This window comes from Typopeltis vanoorti, chromosome 5 (assembly GCF_054136105.1).
Source record: "Typopeltis vanoorti isolate ZY-2024b chromosome 5, IOZ_Tvanoo_1.0, whole genome shotgun sequence".
NCBI lineage: Eukaryota > Metazoa > Arthropoda > Arachnida > Uropygi > Thelyphonidae > Typopeltis > Typopeltis vanoorti.
Window position 1 is genome coordinate 70,101,735 of NC_143553.1, and position 20,482 is coordinate 70,122,216.

Sequence of the window (20,482 nt, forward strand, 5' to 3'; positions counted from 1 at the left end):
AATGCTGACGTGCGTCACCAGTTACTCAATCAGTTTACAGCTGACTCTCGTGTCATAACGTTCGATGAACTTTTGATTCGATGTGAGTGAACAATTCTGTGTTTTCAAACTTATATGTTTTAATTAACAGTTCTTTAAGTTTAAGATAAGATTTCTGTTTTCATTAAGGCTTAATATAGTTCTGTAAATTTAAAAATAAATTTTTTCATTTTGAACGCATATGTCAAGTTCTTGTCCGCTCCCCTAATTTGCTGATTACTGAAACTATTTGATGTATTTTTATGTGTGTGTTTTTATGTTTTTTTATACAATATCTTTCCTTTTTATTTACGTATAGTAGGTTTATTCCTAAAATTTAACTGATCATCAGCAAAGCTTTCGTAATGAGGATGTTTGTGTGTGTGTGTGTGTGTGATTGCCAGCTGATCGAATGTTTTATGGCAGGAAGTGATCTTGTATTTCATTGGACATAATATATTACGAGAGAGAGACAAAAACTCTCTATGGAAAAAAAAATATATATGATTTTTATTTTTAAACTTATAGAACTGTATTAGGCCTTCATGAAAATAGGAATCTTATCTTAAACTCGTAGAACTGTTTTTGAATGTTCATAATGTTTAAAACGATAAAATAATTTAAATAAATTATTTAATAATAAGCTTTACTTTTTGAAATAATTTTTTTTTACAGTCCCCATTCAGGAACGAATGATTTGAAATGAGACAAAATGGCTATGAGAGAGGATTTGAAGGAATTACTTGAGGTAGCAAAAGAGATGAGTGAGAGAGTTAGGATGGTGAGTCTGTTGCTGCGTTATGACAGTGAAGAGTATAGAAGGAGGGCCAAAATTGCGAAAGTATTTATATAAGATAGATGGTTTACATTTGAATGGATTTGGTGTACGGAGACTTGAAAAGGTATTGCTGAATGAAGTGGAAGTGGATGTGCAGAATCAGGGAAACTAGAGTTATTAAGGGGGGGGGGAGTAGATATGCAGATTTTAGGGAGACAGTTGAGTGTATGAATGTGTGTAATATGCCAAAGCGAGTACAGAGGACAACAAATCAGAATGGGATAGTTAGTACAAGGCATCAAAATAGGGATGGGACAAATGGGCTTCTGAAATTCATGTATACTAATGCCAGAAGTATTAGGAACAAGAAGGAAGAATTTCTGACCTTGGTTGGCATTTCCAGTCCACAGGTTATTGGCATTAGTGAAACATGGCTGACAGAAGATGATATAGCTAGTGGGATTGAATGTGAGGGGGGGGGGTATGGTGTGTTCAGGAGTTACAGGTAGAATAAAATGGGGGAGGAGTGTTATTGATGATAGCTGATGAGCTACAGCCAAGGAGAATAGAAGTGGAACTGCAGGATAAAGAAAAGAGCACATTTGAGGCTATTTGGCGTGAGGGTGAGGCTAGCAGAACAAAATATACAGTTGGGTGCTGCTGTAGACCAGGTGATGGAATAGATGGTGGAGATAGTATGCATAAGCAAATAGAAGAAATGAGTGGAAGGAGGGTAATTATTATGGGAGATTTCAACTATGATAACATTGATTGGAAGGGAGAGACGACACATGGGAAGAAGGAATTGGATTTTATGCGGTTATTAAGGGATAACTAACTGCTACAGCATGTAATGGAAAATACTAGCGGTCAGAGAGTGCTTGACCTAGCAATTGCATCTGAGAATTTGGCTGTAACGAATATGATGACGTTGCCACCAATTGGTGAGAGTGATCATAGGGTCTTGACTTTGGAGGTGGCTAGAGGTGTGGAATTTACAATTAAGACAGGGTACATGTGGAATTATCAGGCTGGTAAGTATGACAAGCTTAGAAGTTTGATTGGTTCAGTGCCATGGCATGTAAAACTGCAAGGGCTGGATGTTGATAGTGCATGGGAGGCGGTTAAGAAGTGTTTGCATGAGGCAATGGCTGAATGTATACCTAGAGTCCGAATAATAAATCAAGTAGGGTTAAATGGATGAGTCAAAGGACTCCTTGGAGTTGCCCATAATAATAATTACTTTGCAAAAGAAAATGAGCAGAAGAAAAGCAGAAGGTGATAACAAGCACCAGTTTAATGAACTGTGGGAAAATGAGTTCTTATTTATTCCGGGTCCTTCAGGAAAACCGTTGTGCATTGTTTGTGAAAGCACTCTCTCAGATAATAGAAGACATGATCTTAACCGATACTATAGAAAACATCAAGCTGAATTAGAAGAAAAACTGAAGTTAGTTCCTGGATCTGATTTGTGGAAAGAATATGTGGTTAAGAAAAAGAAAGAAATAAAAAAGAGACAAAATATATTTGTGAAACAAAGTTGTGAAAGTGTGGCAATGCTGGAGGCATCTTATGAAATTGCCTTTCTGTTGGCTAAAAAAAACAAGCCTTTCTCTGTTGAAGAGGAAGTTGTTAAGCCCTGTCTTGAAAAATTTGCAAAATGTCTTGTTGAGAAGAATGTTGAAAGAAAAGTAAACCAAATTGCTATGTCCAAGCAAACAATTACAAGATGCATCAAAGAACTTTCCCATGATGTTACTGAGCAATTGAAAGACCATGTTCATGCTTGTTCTTTCTTTTCTTTAGCCTTGGACGAATCTGCTGACATATGTGATGTAGCCCAATTAAGCATTTTTATAAGAGGAATTGATGGTAATTTTAACATCTTTGAAGAACTTATCGGTCTTGAGTCACTTCATGTAAAAACCAGAGGGTCAGACATATTTGACAAAGTAAAGTCATGTCTAGGAAATCAACAACTAGATTCTAGTAAGCTCATTAGTGTTTGCACTGATGGAGCACCATCAATGGTAGGTAGAGTTTCTGGGACTGTAACTTTACTTGAAAGGTTTTTGGATTGTTCTCTACTAAAGTATCACTGTATTATTATTATTATTCGTGACACCTCAAAGGAGTCCAAAGACTCATCGTTGGAGGACACCTACTATACAACACTCCGTCTCCACTACTACACCGAACCTCTACTACCAATCACCTACATCAATGTCATCTACTGCCCACAACCACCACCATCACAGCTAGTATTTTTGTTTGTAAATTGCATGTGTTCTAAATTATACATGAAGAATCTCTGTGTGGAAAAACTTTAAATTTGAAGCATGTTATGATACCAGTTGTAAAGTGTGTGAATAAAATTAGAGCAAGAGGGTTAAACAGAAGACAATTCAGAGAATATTGTGAACTGCTAGATATGGAACATGGTGATCTCATCCTTCATTGTGAGATGCACTGGCTTTCTAAAGGACAAGTTCTCAGTAGATTTTGAAAGCTGAAAGAATTTTCTGGAAGAGAAGGATGAGCTGCATGAGGAAAAAATCCTGTTGTGCGATGAGAAATGGCTATTTGATTTAGCATTTATAGTTGATGTTACCAGCTACCTCAATGATCTAAATTTGAAACTGTAGGGCAAGAACAAATTGTTTCCTAGCTTAGTAAATGACATCAGTGCATTCAAAATGAAATTAAAACTGTTCATCTCCCAGTTAGAAAACAGGGATTTAAGCCAATTTCCACATTTAAAAGAACATAGTGAATCTGTTGAAGATAATGGCAACTTTACAGAATATACTGAGAAACTCAGATTATTGCAAGAGTCCTTTAATAGTCATTTTAGCAATTTTGCCGAAGAAGAAGAAGACTGCATACTTGCATTTATAAATCCCTTTTCACTTACTGAACAAAAAATCTTGACAATGCCTAGTAACATACAAATGGAACTTATTGATCTCAAAACCAATTCTTTATTGAAAATGAAATTTAATGAACTTCCATCACTCCCAGATGCTTCTGATATAATTAATTTCTGGCGATCGTTGCCCTGTGAACATTTTCCAGAACTGAGAAAATTTGCTCAGAGTTATATCTGTCGTTCTGGAACTATGTACAGATGCAAACAAGCATTTTCATCAATGAAAATGATTAAGAACAAACTATGGTCCCGACTGACTGATTCAAATTTGAAAAGCTGTTTGATGTTTTCTGTAACTGATTTAACTCCAAACATTACAAGCTTAGCAAAAGCAAAGCAATTTCAAAAGTCTCAATAAAATAATTAATGTTTATCTTGTCTTTATATTAAATCCTTTTATTTAAAACTGCTAAAAGTGTCTCTATTACCATATATATAATAAATCATTTTATGCATAACTGTTAAATATATCCATATTACCATATTTTAAAAGGGCTGAAAAGTGGTATAAGTTTGTATGGTGCATCTTAACTAAAAAATGAAAAAATTGATGCATGAACTATAAAAGGTTGGCCACCCCTGCCTTAGAGGAACAACAGAGAGCATGACTATGGCAAAGAAGTGAGGTGAGAATATAAATGAGATTATAGTGATGGTTGGCATGAATGACCTGAGAGGTAATGTAAATTGGGTGGTAAGAGCTTGGAGATAACTGTTAGAGACTGTGCAGCAGAAAAGTGCAGGAAGGAAGGACACTAGTAAGTGAACTGCCCAGATATGCAGAGTTCAGGATAGGAGTATCAATAATGAATGACAAGACAGTGAGAATGTATCAAATGAGAGGTCTAAAACATGCAGATGCTTGAGCTACATTTGATGACAGAGGAGAGCTGCACGCAAGAGATGGGTTGTGTTTGAACATGGAAGGATGCAGACATTTAGAGAGATTATTGTTCTTGGAGCAAGTGAGAATATTTGGGCAATGAAACTAGAGCTGCAAGGATGGAGAGCAGTCAGGGAATTGCCTCTTGTGGTATAGTTGCTTGAGAGAGATAGGAGGATGTATGGTATATCAAAGAATCAAGTAGGGTTTGGGGGTAATAATAGGCATAAGAATATTGATGATGCATTGATGTTGGAGTATCAGGAATAAATTGATAGCACTACTAACCTCAGCATGTCTAACAATTCATAACTTATTTTAACATTATTACAACACCAAAAAAAAAAAAAAAAAAAAATATATAATTATTAAGGGAAGATCCCTACAAATTCATTATAAAATAACTGGCTTATATTTCTTTGGCTTATTTCATACCAGCATCAGAGCAAACCAGTTCAAATTGTAAAGAACAAAATATCTGAAGTCCCACTTTGGCACTCTCTTGTCCTACTTAAAGAAGTATTACAGTTATGTAGGAGTTTGATCTTAAGATGACTGTCTGTGAATTTTTTTGGTAGATTAATGCAGCCAGATTGATAGGTATCGACAAGTTGTATATGGGGGAGCAATATCCCAGAAGACAAAAGTCACTAGTTAAGTGCCTCAGGGATCTGTTTTAGGGCCATTGCTGTTTAACCTGTATGTTAATGATATTGGAGAAGACTTGAATGGGGATATTCAGTTGTCTGCAGATGATGCAAAGTTGGGATGAATTATGAGGAACAGAGCAGATATGGCCTTACAAGAAGACCTTGAATGTAGAATTTACTCTTGGTGTGGATATATTGTTGGAGGTAGAAGAAATAAGAGATCTTGGGATGATGATGGAGAAGGATCTAAAATTTAGAGGAACATTGCCAAAATTGTGAGGACAACAGCAAATTCTGATAATGATGTGGACACCGACTTGTAGAAGTAGGGAGATTCTAGTTCCATTGTATAAAGCCTTGATTAGGCCACACATGGACTATTCTGCACAGATTTGGTCATCTGGTTTTTAAAGGATAAAGAGATGTTGGAAAGAGTCCAGAGGCAATGGACTAAGGTGGTTTCAGATCTCTGGAATGATGAACATGAAGAAAGGTTGAGAAATGCAATTTAGAGAGTCTAGTGAATAGGAGGAAGAGGGAGTGATATGATAGAGATGTACAAGTTGGTAAAGAGTTGTTATAGGATTAACGTTGATGAGGTTTTCATAAAATGGTGGGAGATCAGGGGAGAACAACGATCATCCCTAGAAGCTGAGCAAAAGAGTGAGAAGTAGTTTTTTAGTTTTTTTTGCATGGAAAGTTGTTAAGGATTGGAATGCATTGCCTGAGAGCATGGTGTCTGCAGAGAATTTGAATGTGTTTAAGGCATAGTATGATGAGCTGTGTGTGACAAAGAGACTTCCTAGATGAGTGTTTGACTCCATGGAATCTTAGGATAATAATAATAATAATAACAAACATCCTTTTATCATATAGTTTTTGACTGCTCTTGTAATACCATTAAAATAAGTTATGAAAAATGCCCAACACCTAAGCCTGTCAAACTAGATGTCCAGAGAATATTTGAATCTGTAAAACATGTTTGACAGAGGATGATATTCTGACAGGAATAGAAGTAAGAAAGATATAGCATAGTTTGGCAGAATAGGGAGAGTAAATGGGATAGTGAAGAGTTAGTTACTTGAGATGAGTGATAAGTTTCCTCAGAATAAATAATTGGAAAGAAAATGGCACTGATGGTTTTGAGGGTGTATGGTATGAAGGGGTAGACAAGACAGGATATTTAGTAGGATATTGCTGTAGGTCAGGGAAACACAGAGAATGATGAGTAGGAAATGTTTTCGCAGGTTAGTGTAGCAAGAGCAAAGTGAGTGATCATTAAGGGGGGGGGGTTAACTATAGCAGTAAAAATTGGCAGGGCAAACAGTACACAGTAGATAGTAAGTAGTAGAAAGAACACTAGACTTAATCATTTGTGGATTTGGTCCTATCATCAGAGGATCTGATTGCTAGTGAGATATTATCTTTGATCTGAGCTGGTAAGAGTGACCATATAGTCTTGACATGGAGGATGACAGTCATCATCTGACATCATCTTGGGCATCTGCATGAACAAACATACAGAAGTATCAAGGAGAAGGTAATTTATCTGGAATTATACTGCAGGTGATTATAATAATCATAGAAATCAGCTTAGAGCACTTCCATGGATGGAAGAAATTGAAGGGAGAGATATCACTAGTTAATGAGAGTTAGTTAAGAAAATATCTGTCAGCAGCAATGGCAAATTGAATACCTCAGGTGAAAAGGATTACATGATATGCTATAAAGTGGATGATTAAAGAAAGAAAAAAAACCCAGCAACTACATAAAAAAGAGCCAACAGAAAAAGTATAGAGAGATGAAGAGCAATTGCTTAGGAATATAAGACTCAAGTTAGAAAAGTAGCTAGTACTGTATAATAAGTAAAAGAAAACTAAAATATGAGAAAAGACTAGCACAGTAATCCAAGAAAATTCCTGAGGGAATTCTTTTGTTTTGCCCAGTAGGAGAAGAAGTGATTATAGATGAATCACTGATAGATGGGAATTGAAAGTGAGTGACTAAAGCAGATGAGCAAAGTGGAGCTGTTTAATTATTACTTTATTGGGGGTATTTCATCTTGGAAAAGCAGTTTTATTCCTGGAGGGAAGGAGAGCATGAAAGTTTAGAAAGTGCATGAGGAGAATGTATTTTGAACACTAAATACTCTGGAAGTCAATAAGGCAGTGGAACTGGATGGGGTTTTGCCATATTTTAAAATAACATGCTAAGGAACTGACAGTTCCACTGGCCCTGGCTGTAAACATGCTAAGGAACTAACAGCTCCACTGACCTGACTGTTCATGCAAAAGTCTAGCTACTAGGAAAGTTCTTGCTAAAGAACTGAGATAATGTCATTTCATAAGGGAGGTGGTAGAATGGAGATGTCAAACCATACAGCAGTTTGTATTTTTTCTGCATTGCATTTAAGATTTAGGAGAAATAATTGAGAGATTATATTCAAAACTAAGTACCTGACAGTATTATCTGGTTAGGTCAGCATGGATTTGTTAAAGGAGCTCTTGTTTCAGTAATTTGTATGCCTTTTATAACAAAGTAACAGGAGCAGTTGATGAGGAATGGTATATATACATATAATACTTTTTTTTTTTTTTTTTGCAAAAAGCATTTGACAGGGTGTCAAATAATGAATTGATATTTAAGTTGCAACACAGGGAGTTAGATCATCAGGTTAGCAAATTGGATTGCAAATTGGTTGTCTGATAGATATTCAGAGAGTTGTGTATGAGGAAGCAATATCAAAGAAAAGAAAAGTCAGAAGTGAGGTTTGCATGGGGCTAGGTAGTGGGATCTTTGCTGTTTAACCTTTATATCAATGATACTGTCATTGGATTTCAGGGAGATGTTCAGTTGTAGATGATGTGAAGCTTGGAAAGGTTATTATTAATTGTGCTGATGTGGTGACCATCACGAGGATTTGAATAAACTGAATAGATGGACAAATGAATGGGGACGTCATTTTAATGCAACTAAATGTAAGGTATTGAAACTAGAATCCACTGATGGGAGGATGCATATAATATTGGTGTAGAATCGTACTAGAGAAAGTGAAGGAGGCAAGTTGATAGAAATCTTGAGTTGATAGAAATTCGAAGTTTAGGAGACATATTACAAAGGTGGTGAAGGCGAGACAGAGGACTGCCACAGTATTGAAAGGATGTTGACAAACAATGATAAAAAGGTCATGATTCCATTATATAAAGTATCAGACCACATGTGGATTATTATGCTCACTGGGATATGGATTACTGTAATCCACATGTGAATTATTATGCTCATGTGGTCACCGGAATTTAAATGGGATTCAGATTTTTTGTATTATAAGACAAAGGATGTTGGATGTTGTTATTATTTAGGCCTCCAAAGAGTCAAAAGACTCATTGCAGGAGGTCCTTCCTAGGAAACACAAAGTCTATCAAAACTCATGGTGGGAGGACCCTCCTAGGAAACACAGTCTATCATACCACTCCTTAAACTCATTGACCGTTCTTGCTCTCACCACTCTATCAGGCAATGCATTCCATGGTTTAACCACCCTCCATGCAAAGAAACCACTCCACACCCTCTTGCTCACAGTTTCTTTTCGTAACTTCCAGGGATAGCCCTTGTCATCACTCCTTCCTGCTGTTCGACCAAGTGAAAGAACTCCCCAGTGTCAACCCTGTCACCACTTCTCAGCAGTTTAAAAGTCTCAATCACATCACCTCTACTTCTTCTATCCACCAAACTCTGCAGTCCACATTCCCTCAACAGATCCTCATAACTAACATTATACAGTCATGAAACCAACTTTCTTATCGACCTTTGTACCCTTTCCACAGTTAATTTATCCCATTCAAATCCTGGGGACCAAATCTGAGAACAATAGTCTAAGTGTGGTCTGATCAGAGTCTTATACAACATAATGAAAACCCTTTTATCTCTGCAGGTCAGTGTCCTTCTCATTATTGCAGCAATCCTCTGTGTTACCTTCACCACCTTTGCAATATGTCCCCTGAACTTTAGGTTTCTATCAATCATCAACCCCCAGATCTCTTGTTTCCCCTCCTTCCTCCAGTATAGCTCCTCCAATAAAGTATGCAGCATCCCATCGATGTGTCCCAAACCTCAAGACCTTACATTTTGCTGCATTAAAGCGACACCCCCATTCATTTGCCCATCCGTCTAGCTAATTCAAATCCTCTTGCAGGACTACCCACATCTGCACTATTACTAATAACCCTTCCCATCTTCCCATCATCTGCAAACAACTGAATATCCCCTTTCAATCCATTCACAATGTCACTGATATAAAGGTTAAATAATATAGGTCCCAGTACTGAGCCCTGTGGGACCCCACTTGTAACCCTCTGCCTCCTTGAAACTGCCCCACCATACACAACTCTCTAATACCTATCAGACAGCCAATCCTGAATCCAGTTGACCAACCTGACATCCAGTCCCATGTGCTGCAACTTAAATATCAGCTTATTGTGTGGCACCCAGTCAAATGCCTTTGCTAAGTCTAAGAAAATGGCAGTATATGCCTTTCCCTCATCTACTGCTCTTGTAACTTTATTATAAAAGGCTAGCATATTACTAAAACAAGAGCATCCCTTCACAAATCCATGTCGACTCTCAGAGATAACATTACCCTCATCTGCCCAATGTTGTATACAGTCCCAAACTAATTTCTCCAAGATCTTAACAACTACTAATGACACACAAAATGGCCTATAATTACACTTTCAGTCTGCTACCGTCCTTATGCAATGGCACTATCTTACCTTCCTTCCATTCCCTGGGCATCTTTCCAATAGCCAGACTTTCATTGAAAAGCCAGGTCAAAGGAGCTGTCAGTTCTTTAGTGGTGAAATACCATCCAGTCCCATCCTGACACTTTACTGACATCCAGAGTACTCAGTACTTGGAACACGCTCTTCTCCTGCACCTCTAAACTTTGAACCTACCCTATCCCTCTAGTATTAAAATTTACTCCTCTAAGAAAAATTATACGAATAAAGTGTTCATTGAACAATTCCACTATGTTCTCTGCTTCAGTCACTGTATTCCCATTTTTTTCCCACAATGTCATTCTTCCACAATCATTTCTCCTCCTACTGGCCAGATAGCTAAAAAATTCCCTAGAATTTCTTTGGATCTTAGGGCCAATCTCTTCTCATATACCAGTTTTGCCTTCCTTACCATACTAATCACTCTGGGATGTGTCTTATATTCTTCATGCATCTGCTTATCACCTGTCTCCTTATATCTCTTCTGTAGCCTTAACTGGTAATTAATTTACGGAATTAACAACGCATATAAAGTAAATTAATTAAAGATAACTTTAATGAATCACTTCTATATTTCGACAATGTCACATTGTCATCTTCAGGAACATAAAGATATGGTATGTGCACTACAGGAACTAACAAAGCAAATGAGGAAGAAATTAAGACACTAATTTTGTTCCTAAAGTCCTAATGGTGCCCTCTTGCGGGCTAATTTGGTAGTCTTGGCCGTTGGGCTGAAGTTCTCATAATGAAAGTCTCCCAAATTTGGGGCAGTTTCATGCACCCAAATTTGTTGAGGTTAGGAACGTTTTTTAGAGCTGCTGAAGATTCTTTGAATAATCTTTCGTATTTAAACTTGCTGCGATGGATTATTTTTGTCTTCTTCCAACGAATTTTATGGTGGGTATCTAAGGCATGGTCTGCCAGCCCAGAGCGGCTGTACTGGTGAAACCGGATGTAGTCTTGGTGTTCTGAAATCCTGATATTTGTTGTTCTGCCTGTTTGGCCAAAGTAGGACAATTTGCAGCTGCAAGGGACCTGGTATACACCAGGTAGGTCTAGGGGAAGTGGTTGGTCTTTGGTAGAGCGGATAAGGGATGCCAACTTTTTATATGGTCTGTAACAGGAAGTAAGGTCATATTTCTTGAGGATATTAGTTATTTTTTCAGAGGTGCCCTGGATGTAGGGGATAGTGATAGACTTGGTGTAGTCTTTATTGTTGAGGGGGGGAGGGGGGTTGTGGTTTTCAGGTTTTAGTATTTTTTGGATTTTTTTGGGGTTGTAGCCATTGGCTAAGAAAGTGTTGAGGATGTGGTTTAGTTCCATAGTCAGGGCCTTGTCATCTGAGCAGATTAATTTTGCCCTGTTATATAGTGTTTTTATCACCCCATATTGTTGTGAGGGGGGGTGGTGGGATTGCTGGTGAATGTATCTGCCAGTGTGGGTGGGTTTTCTGTAAACAGAGAAAACCAAAGATCCATCAAGCTGGCGGGTGATTAAAGTGTCTAGGAAGGGGAGGGTGTTGTTTTCCTCTTTTTCTAAGGTGAACTGGACTCTGGGATGTTGGTTGTTTAAGTGTGTTAGGAAGGAGTGGAGTGAGTCTGAGCCATGTGGCCAAATAGCAAACACATCATCCACATAACGAAGCCAAATAGTGGGTTTTTGTGGGGCGGAGTTTAAGGCTTTTTCTTCAAATGTCTCCATAAAGAAATTGGCCAAGGGTGGGGAAAGTGGTGAACCCATGGCTGTCCCCTCTATCTGTTTGTAGAACTTTCCTTGCCAAACGAAATAGCCTGAGTTCATTGTGAACTGAAATAGGGCTGAGATATCGGGAGGAAACTTGGCTTGGATGAGCTCAAGGGTTTCTTTGAGTGGGACATTAGTGAACAGGGAGGAGACGTCAAAACTGACCATTATGTCAGTGTGTTGGAGTGTGAGGTTTTCTATACTGGCTTTAAAGTGGGCCGAGTTTTTTATGTGTGATGGTGTGTTGCCAGTGTAGTGTGTGAGCGTTTTGGCTAAATGTTTGGCTAATTTATATGTGGGGGAATCAATGCCATCCACTATGGGACGTAATGGCACATTTTGTTTATGTATTTTTGGGAGTCCATATAATCGGGGGGGGTCTAGAGTTATAAGGTTTAAGCTTGTTGGTGACTTCCACAGGCCAAGAAGTGACTTTCTTAAGGAGTCTGTGGATAGTTCTAATCTGAGAGGTGGTCGGATTATATTCAATGGGGAGGTAAGTAGTACGGTCTCGTATTAAGGAATTTAGCTTACCTTTGTAGTCTTTTTGATTGAGTACCACAGTGGCGCTTCCCTTATCAGCTTTGGTGATTACTATTTTTTTGTTGTTTTTTAATTCTTGTAGGGCTGTGTATTCGTTTTTGGATAAGTTGGATTTTGGAGGTTTGGCTTTAGTGAGAACACCGACTACATCCAGTCTCACGTTGTTGGCGATATGGATAGGCAGGTTGCGAATTCCACGCTCTATTTGAATCATAGTTTGGAGCTAGAAGTCTTACCACTAGAATCTTCTGTAGCCTCTTTTTCACATGCAATTCCTGTTTAATATTGTTTGTCATTTACTTTACACCAAATTGTGTTCTCTTCTTCACTCGTGGAATACATCTTACTATTGCTGCTAACAAATATTCCTTCACAATTTCCCAAGCACTACAGATATTCTAGCTTTCCAATTCCTCCCTCCATGAAACTTCCCCAAGTTAATGTCTAAGATTATTATAATCACCTGCCTTATAATTCCACATATGTTCCCATCTCTTTGATACTCCTGCATGTCTATTCATCTTCCAAGTCAAAACCACATGGTCACTCTCTTTTCAATTGGTGGGAGAGATGTCATCTCAGTTATTATCAACTCTTCTGATGCTATGACCAAATCCAAAACTCTTGAACCTCTTGTGCTCTCTAATACATGTTTCCTAAGACATTTGTCCCTCAAGAATTCTAGAAATTCCATTCCCTTATTGCTACATGCATCTTCCTCTCTCCAATTTATACTGCTGTAGTTAAAATTTTCATTAACAATGATTCTTCTTGCACTTGCCAAGCTCAACTGTCTAAACATCTCCTGGTCCTAACCCTCTGTGCTTCTTGGTTTGTAGCAACACCCCACTAAATATCCCATCTTGTCTGTCTCTACTTCATACCATATGCTTTCAAAATCATTGTCACTGCCTTCCAAAGACTCCACTCTTAGAGGACATAAGTCGTCACTTATCATAAGCAGTACTCCACCACCATGCTTTCTCTTCCTATCCTGCCGAAAAATGCTTTACTCTGCTACTTCTATTCCTGTTATTATATCCTCTTCTGTCAACCACGTCTCAGTGATCCCAATAATCTTTGGCCAGGCTGATGCTATCAGCACCACCAATTCCTCTCCTTTATTCTGGATACTCCTGGCATTAGTATAAAGCACAAAAATGCCACTGTTTCTATACCCAGTATTATTCCTTCTAGACTCCACTGAGCTCAGCGTTACCTGTTGTCCCCCTTTTCCCAAGTACCCATTCCCACAAGAGACCACCCCTGCTACCATCCACCTTGGGCATTCTAGTTTCCCTGCACTGACACACTGAGCCATTCAGAACAGCAATCTCTCCAGATGCCTATGTCCTTCCTCATTCAAATGCAAGTGGTCTCTCACGTATAATTCCTCTCTGTCCTCAAATGTCCTCCAAGCATCCACATATTCCAATCCTCTCTTCTGACACATTCTAGCTATTATGTTATTCAATATTACTGCTCTTCTGCTCAGCTCGTCAATATCATACTTAGGCAACATGCACACTATCTTTGCTCTCTGCGTCTTCTTCTTTTGTACTACCTCAAGAAAGAATCTCATATCTCTCCCTGCCCAATTTACATTACCTCTCAAGTCATTTGTATCTACTATCACAATCATCTCATCTACTCTTTCACCACTCTTAATTGCCATAGCCACACTTTCTATCGTTCCTCCAGGCAAACACTCCTCACGCATCCTATCTTGCACACCACAGATCACTGAGTCCCCCATACATTACACCTCTTACCACCCTGTTCCTCGATTGCTCACATGCATCTCTCACTCTTTCTAATCTTACCCTTTTTCTCTGTGTTCCCCTACTTGCCTTCCTTCCTGACATCACTGTAATCCCTGGTTCCAGTGCTCCGTTGCGATCTTCTCATTCCCTCTCTCCTACTTTTTCCATTCTCTCCTCTTCTGTCATTCCCATAACTCTCTCTGATTTCCTCTCTTCCACTGTTCCTATTCTTTCCTCTTCTATCATCACATAACTCTCTCTCATTCCCTCTCTTCCACTGTTCCTATTCTCTTCTCTTCTATCATTCCCATAACTCTCTCTCATCTTCTATCATTTCATTATCTCTCTCTCATTCCCTCTCTTCCACTGTTCCTATTCTCTTCTCTTCTATCATTCCCATAACTCTCTCTCATCTTCTATCATTTGCATATCTCTCTCTCATTCCCTCTCTTCTACTGTTCCCATTCTATCCTCTTCTATCGTTCACATCACTCTCTCTCATTCCCTCTGTTCTACTGTTCCCATTCTCTCCTATCATTCCCATACCTCTCTCTCATTCCATCTCTTCTATCATTCCCAAACCTCTCTCTCAATCCCTCTTTCTTACTGCTTCTATTCTCTCGTCTTCTATCATTCCCAAAACTTTCTCTCACTACTACTCTGATTCACCTGCATACATCTCTTCCATTCTCCTAATCTCATCTTTCATACTTCTCATCTCATTCATAAGACATCCACCTCCTCTTTCAGCTCATCTATCCATCTCTGCAAGTTAGTCACTCTACTCGCCATTCATTTACCCAATCAAAACCATCTCCGTAACTTTCACAGTCATTCAAGCCTTCTACACCCCCGACTCTTATTTTCTCATTCATACTTCGCTTGTCATTCTCTCCTATCACACTACTTGTCTTCTGCTCGTCATTCTCTCCTATCACACTACTTGTCTTCTGCTCGTCATTCTCTCCTACCACACTACTCATTTCCTGACATTCATTTCCCGTCCCTGAAGCAACTAAGTCAGTTATCGAAATATCTAATTCATTGATTTCCTCCTACTGCCTTCATTTTGCGCATATACGCACTACCCATTCTCTCACCCGCCACATATCCACTCCCGGGAAGCATACATGCCACAAACACTGCATGCCACAAAGTCCTTTATTATGTTACTTATAATAGAGTTCTTAAATGGCAGTGGAGGACTTGGTGACACGCCATTTGTGATTGCAGTTGCATCTGCCATCATTCCTTACTGCCAAGTAACTACTAAACTAATCACTAAAAATATATATGAACACTATATCATAGATATAGATATAAATAAACGCTAAATATAAAGATATGTATAAATATAATGCTATATTCAACTATACTAGATAGCAAAAACTTATCTTCTCTTCCACCGCAAATGCTGTCGACTGTGACCTTGCCTTCTCGGTAATCCAAAAATAATACAATAATACAAAACTCCGATGGCAGACCACTAAAGAACAGTTGTGTTACTGAGGAAAAAATGTAGCACAATTCACCAATGTTGCAAAAGAAGGTGGTCAGGAAGAGGTTGAGAAGTGGCTTTTTTGCATGGAAGGTGGTTGAATCATAGAATGGATGGACTGAGAAGGTGGTAAGAGAGCAGACAGTGAACAAGTTTACAGAATGGCATGACAGACTTTATATTGTCTAAGATGAGAGGTCCTGAATAATAACAATAATACTATTTGAAATATCACTTAATAAGAACTACAAAACACATACTTATACTAATCACTGGTTTACCAATTAGTACTCCTAGATTCAAATGATCACTCATGGACCTCCAATTTATTTCATAAAACAGAAAACATGCTGTTATTTTCCAACAGCAATCTTATTATCATAATAGGTACAATTGCAAGTGTGCCAAAACTGTTTCGGTCTTTTATTATTATTATTAACTACATATTAATAGTGAATGCTATGAAACACAGAAAAATACACTACCTTTTCAAACTCATTAAATTCCACTTGTCTCCTGAGGGTCTCCAAGTAATTAAGAGCATTGATATAGTTTAATGTGTATCTATGATAGGCCTGGGTTAGTGCTGTAGCTTTGGGACTCTGAAATACATGTAAATTCAATTATAGTAGAGAATAATCTATATTCTACAAATCATTCAAAGAAACAATCTACAATTTATATTTTTCTTTAAATTAAATATGCAAATTTTTTCCTTCATTTTAAAGCAACAAGCATATTTATTATACACTATCATTTTAATGCTTAACATTTTTTCTCCTGTAAAATAGAATTTAAAATAAATCTAAAAGTTTATGTATAGTCAGTAAATTTTCATAACATAGTCTTATTATCTACTTATTTATTTTGAATATAAAGTATTTCATTACAGACAAAAGTGTAAAGTAGATATGTTTTTAATTATTATACATCACTATCTCAGATTTGTTTTTTAAGACAGACAGAGAGAATTCCCCTTCCCCCACAAAAAATATTAAATGTGTGTGTGTGTGTGTGTGTCTTCTTAATGTTATTGTTATCTAACTTCCATTAGTCTGCATATAGAGAGGTTTAATGAAAATACACCATGTTAAAAATAAAGTAACTTTACAATGTTATTTGATTATCATATTGCCTTTTTATACCGGTATAGAAAGTAGGCGAGGCCTTTAAATTCTATCTAACTTTTGGAGACTGAGTGGGCAGTTCAATCTCTACCAGTAGCCAATCAGAGATAGCTGGCCCATGTTTATTACTAATTATACACAGCTACTGATGAAGAGACCGGCAAACAAATGCTGCCATCTCTTGGTACTAACCCTAACAGGATATGTTACTGTCCGAAATAATGTGGGTTATACGGTCGATTTTCTTGAGTTTAGGGGATGAAAAACCCGAGTTTCCAGGAGGAAAAACCCACTTGCCCATGTCAGAGAATGACTAACTCAGGAAGCGGTCAAAGAAAGTGTTAAAAAAAGTTCCTCCACTCAGCGACTAGACTCAAACTATAAGTCTAACTTCGTTCGGCCAAGCGCCACTTCCACTGAGAAAAATACAGTTTAAAATTTTAAGAGTAAATTACAAAAATAAATTATTTTGCGTATTTTACTCTCTTTGGTTAAAATAAAAATTTTAACCCTGTGTGAAAGCTTTTTAATTTAAAGTTATTCCTCTTGTGAAGTTCTATACAGGTCAATGAAATTCACATTTGTGTTACATTCTACTATTCAAGTTTTTTCCATAGAAATTTTTTTTTACTTGCTAAACAAACACTAACTCTGTAAAGTTTGTATATACACACACAGAAAAAAAACCACTGTTTCTGGATTAAAACAAACTCAATCCCATGAGTCATCTGCAACAATTGAACCTCTTGCAGCATAATCAGTGCTTGCGAAGTCCCCACCACTTTGCCAATTATCAGAACGGATATCTCTTGAACCAAAGAAAGGCTGTGAAACTGTAGTTCCTGTTGCATTGCGTGCTTCCTCTTCCAACCAATCAGGAACAACTTGATTAGCCTCTTGCAAAATCTTAACCAATGACCATGCTAAAAGTTGATCAGTAGCAGAAGAAGAATCATAGAAGCTAGTAGCTTTACCAACATTTCCGACACGTCCAGTCCTTCCAATTCTATGAACATATTCATCGATAGTTTGTGGAAGATCAAAATTAATGACATGTCTGACATCTTTAATATCAAGCCCACGAGCAGCTACTGCTGTAGCAACCAAAACAGGCATCCGCCCTGTCCTGAAATCCATTAAAGCCTCTTCTCGTTCCTTCTGAAGTCTATCCCCATGAATACTTGTCGTTGGGAAGTTATTTTGTGACATAAATGATGCTATGAAGTCAGCAGTTCTTTTCTTTTCAACAAAAACCAATGTTCGATCAGTACCTGTTTCACTGACGATATCCACCAGCTTCTGCCTTTTTTCAAACTGTGGCACTTGAAAAAATACTTGTTCAACATCACTGTTAGCAGCACCAAGAATTCCAACAGTAAGATACAGATAATTATTCAGAAATTCTGAGGCAAGTCTTTGAATTTCTTGTGGAAAGGTAGCACTGAACATAAGTGTTTGTCGCTGAGTTTTGTCAGGCATAGTAGGATTGTGCACTAGTTCACATACAACAGGAACAAAACCCATATCCAACATTCTGTCTGCTTCATCCAAAACTAAGTACTTGAGTTGGGAAAACGAAATCTTCCCTTTATTTACAAAATCCACTAATCTTCCAGGAGTTGCAACAAGCACATGGCAACCTTTCTGAAGTCTACTAGCTTGGTGTCCAGTTGAAGTACCGCCATATACCAGTTCAGTCTTCACTATACTGTCATGAGAAAATTTACGTGCCTCTTGAAAAATCTGAATTGCTAATTCACGAGTAGGTGAAATAATAACTGCCCAAGGTTCTTGTGTCTCTCTGAAATTCATGTTGGGAAGATCTGGTGCATCAAATAAAGTTTGTAATATAGGAAGAAGAAAAGCAGCAGTTTTTCCAGAACCAGTCTGAGCACAGGCCATGAGATCTCTCTTGTTAAGAATAATCGGTATTGCATACTTCTGTACTGGCGTAGGGCAGGTATACTTTGATCTCTTGATATTTTCAAACAGTAATTCTCTAAAATTGGCATCATATTCCACTGAGCTACACAGGCCTCATCATATTTGATATTTGTATCAAATATAGTTTAAATCAATTGATATTTATGGAGTCTGGAGGGGGGGGGAGAACTGATGCTTCTCTGTAGAAATGCAAGGAGTGTTGGAGAATAAAGGGAATGTATTGGTGGCATTAATAGCCTCAGCCTGTTAAAAGATTGATAGAATCACTGAAACATGGTTGGCAGAAAAGAATGTCCTGACAGCAATAGAAGGGTAAAGCATATTGTTGCTATAAGCTAAGGAACACAGAAGGTGAAGATGTTTATGCAGTTGTTCTGCTACTCAGTTCTTCCCAACATTGTATCATCTGCAAACATTTAAATCTTTCCCAATCATTAACCAACAAGTTAAACAGCAGCAATCCCAAACAGATCCCTAGGGCACACCCTAGTGACTACCTATTTTACTGCATTTCCACATCACCTTTTACTTTTTCAGATCTTCTATTCACTGCAACCATTACTTCCCCCCCCCCCCCCCCCCTTTTCCAGCAACAATCTCTCCAGCTGACTCATACCAAAACCATTTAAATGATGTCTGTCTCTTTTATACAGTTCCATGTACCCCTCAAATTCAAAAATGCTCTCTTTTCCTCTCACTTTGTATACAACAGTGGGGACCAAAAGTGGAGTCTTGACTTTGTGGAGGCCTAATGTTAATTGTAATAATAATGTAAAACTAGCAAGAGGCAATAGTAAGTAAAGGAATTGTTGTATGATCTTTCCACAATTTAAGTAACTTACAGTAATGGTTACCAATTTAATGTTAAAATGTAAGGTTATGAATTTTGGATTGAAGAGATTACAAGCGGTGTATTTATATTGAATAGTATAGCGCTGCAAGAAATTAACGAGGATGGAGATTTTGAAGCAATGGTGGACAGACTGATGTATTGCAAGAAGTGGAAAAATTATTATTATTATTATGGGCAACTCCAAGGAGACCCTAACATCATGTCAAGAACAACTATTCGACATTCACACGGTATCTATCATACCTCGTCTTGAACCCATTCACAGTCATGGCACCCACAACAGACTCTGGCAGCTTATTCCACTCATTCACCACTCTAAAAGTAAAAAACCTAGCTCTAACACCCTTGCTAAACACACTCTTGTCCAGCTTCCATGTATGGTCCCTAGTCCTCCCACCATCAGTCCTATTCTCAAAAATATCTTCTGAATTAATTTTATAGAAACCCTTCAGTAATTTGAATGTCTCAATCATATCACCCCTTTTCTGCCTATCAACCAATTTCTGCAACCCACAAATCTTCAACCTGTTCTCATAAGGTTCATTCCATAGACCTGCTATCATCTTGGTCACTTGTCTCTGGATCCTCTCCACCTTCTCCCCATCAAGAAGAAACCCTGGTGCCCATACCTGGGCACAGTAGTCTAGATGGGGTCTTATCAAGGCTCGATACAGAGGAACAATAACCTGTTTGTCTCTGCTTGTTAAAGTATTTTTCAGCAACCAAGTGATTTGATGAGCTGATTTAGCCACTTTTGCTATCTGCCCCCTAAACTTCAACTCCCTATCCACTAACACTCCCAAATCCCTGGCCTCGTCAATCTCCTGGAGTACGGTTCCACCAATGTGATATACTGCTGCTAATCTTTTCACTCCAAAATGCATAACTTGACACTTTGCCACATTAAATTGACATCCATTCTCCTTAGCCCACTTCTCCAAACTATTCAAATCATCCTGCAAAATTTTGACATCC

At 38.0% G+C, this 20,482-nt stretch overlaps 2 protein-coding genes across 2 annotated transcripts in view; both read right to left on the bottom strand.

Annotated features, from left to right (window-relative positions):
• LOC150106510 (pleckstrin homology domain-containing family G member 7-like) overlaps nucleotides 1-20,482 on the bottom strand; it is a 280,061-nt gene that overhangs the window by 124,873 nt on the left and 134,706 nt on the right. Inside the window, exon 11 of the mRNA XM_090393016.1 lies at nucleotides 16,069-16,185. Within this exon, the coding sequence (XP_090249142.1) occupies nucleotides 16,069-16,185 (117 nt within the window). The remainder of the gene's footprint in view (nucleotides 1-16,068; nucleotides 16,186-20,482) is intronic.
• Nucleotides 17,160-18,713, bottom strand: vas (ATP-dependent RNA helicase vasa). Its single transcript, XM_090392509.1, has one exon. It carries the CDS (start codon nucleotides 18,610-18,612, stop codon nucleotides 17,422-17,424), a length of 1,191 nt encoding a protein of 396 aa, XP_090248635.1. The 5' UTR covers nucleotides 18,613-18,713; the 3' UTR covers nucleotides 17,160-17,421.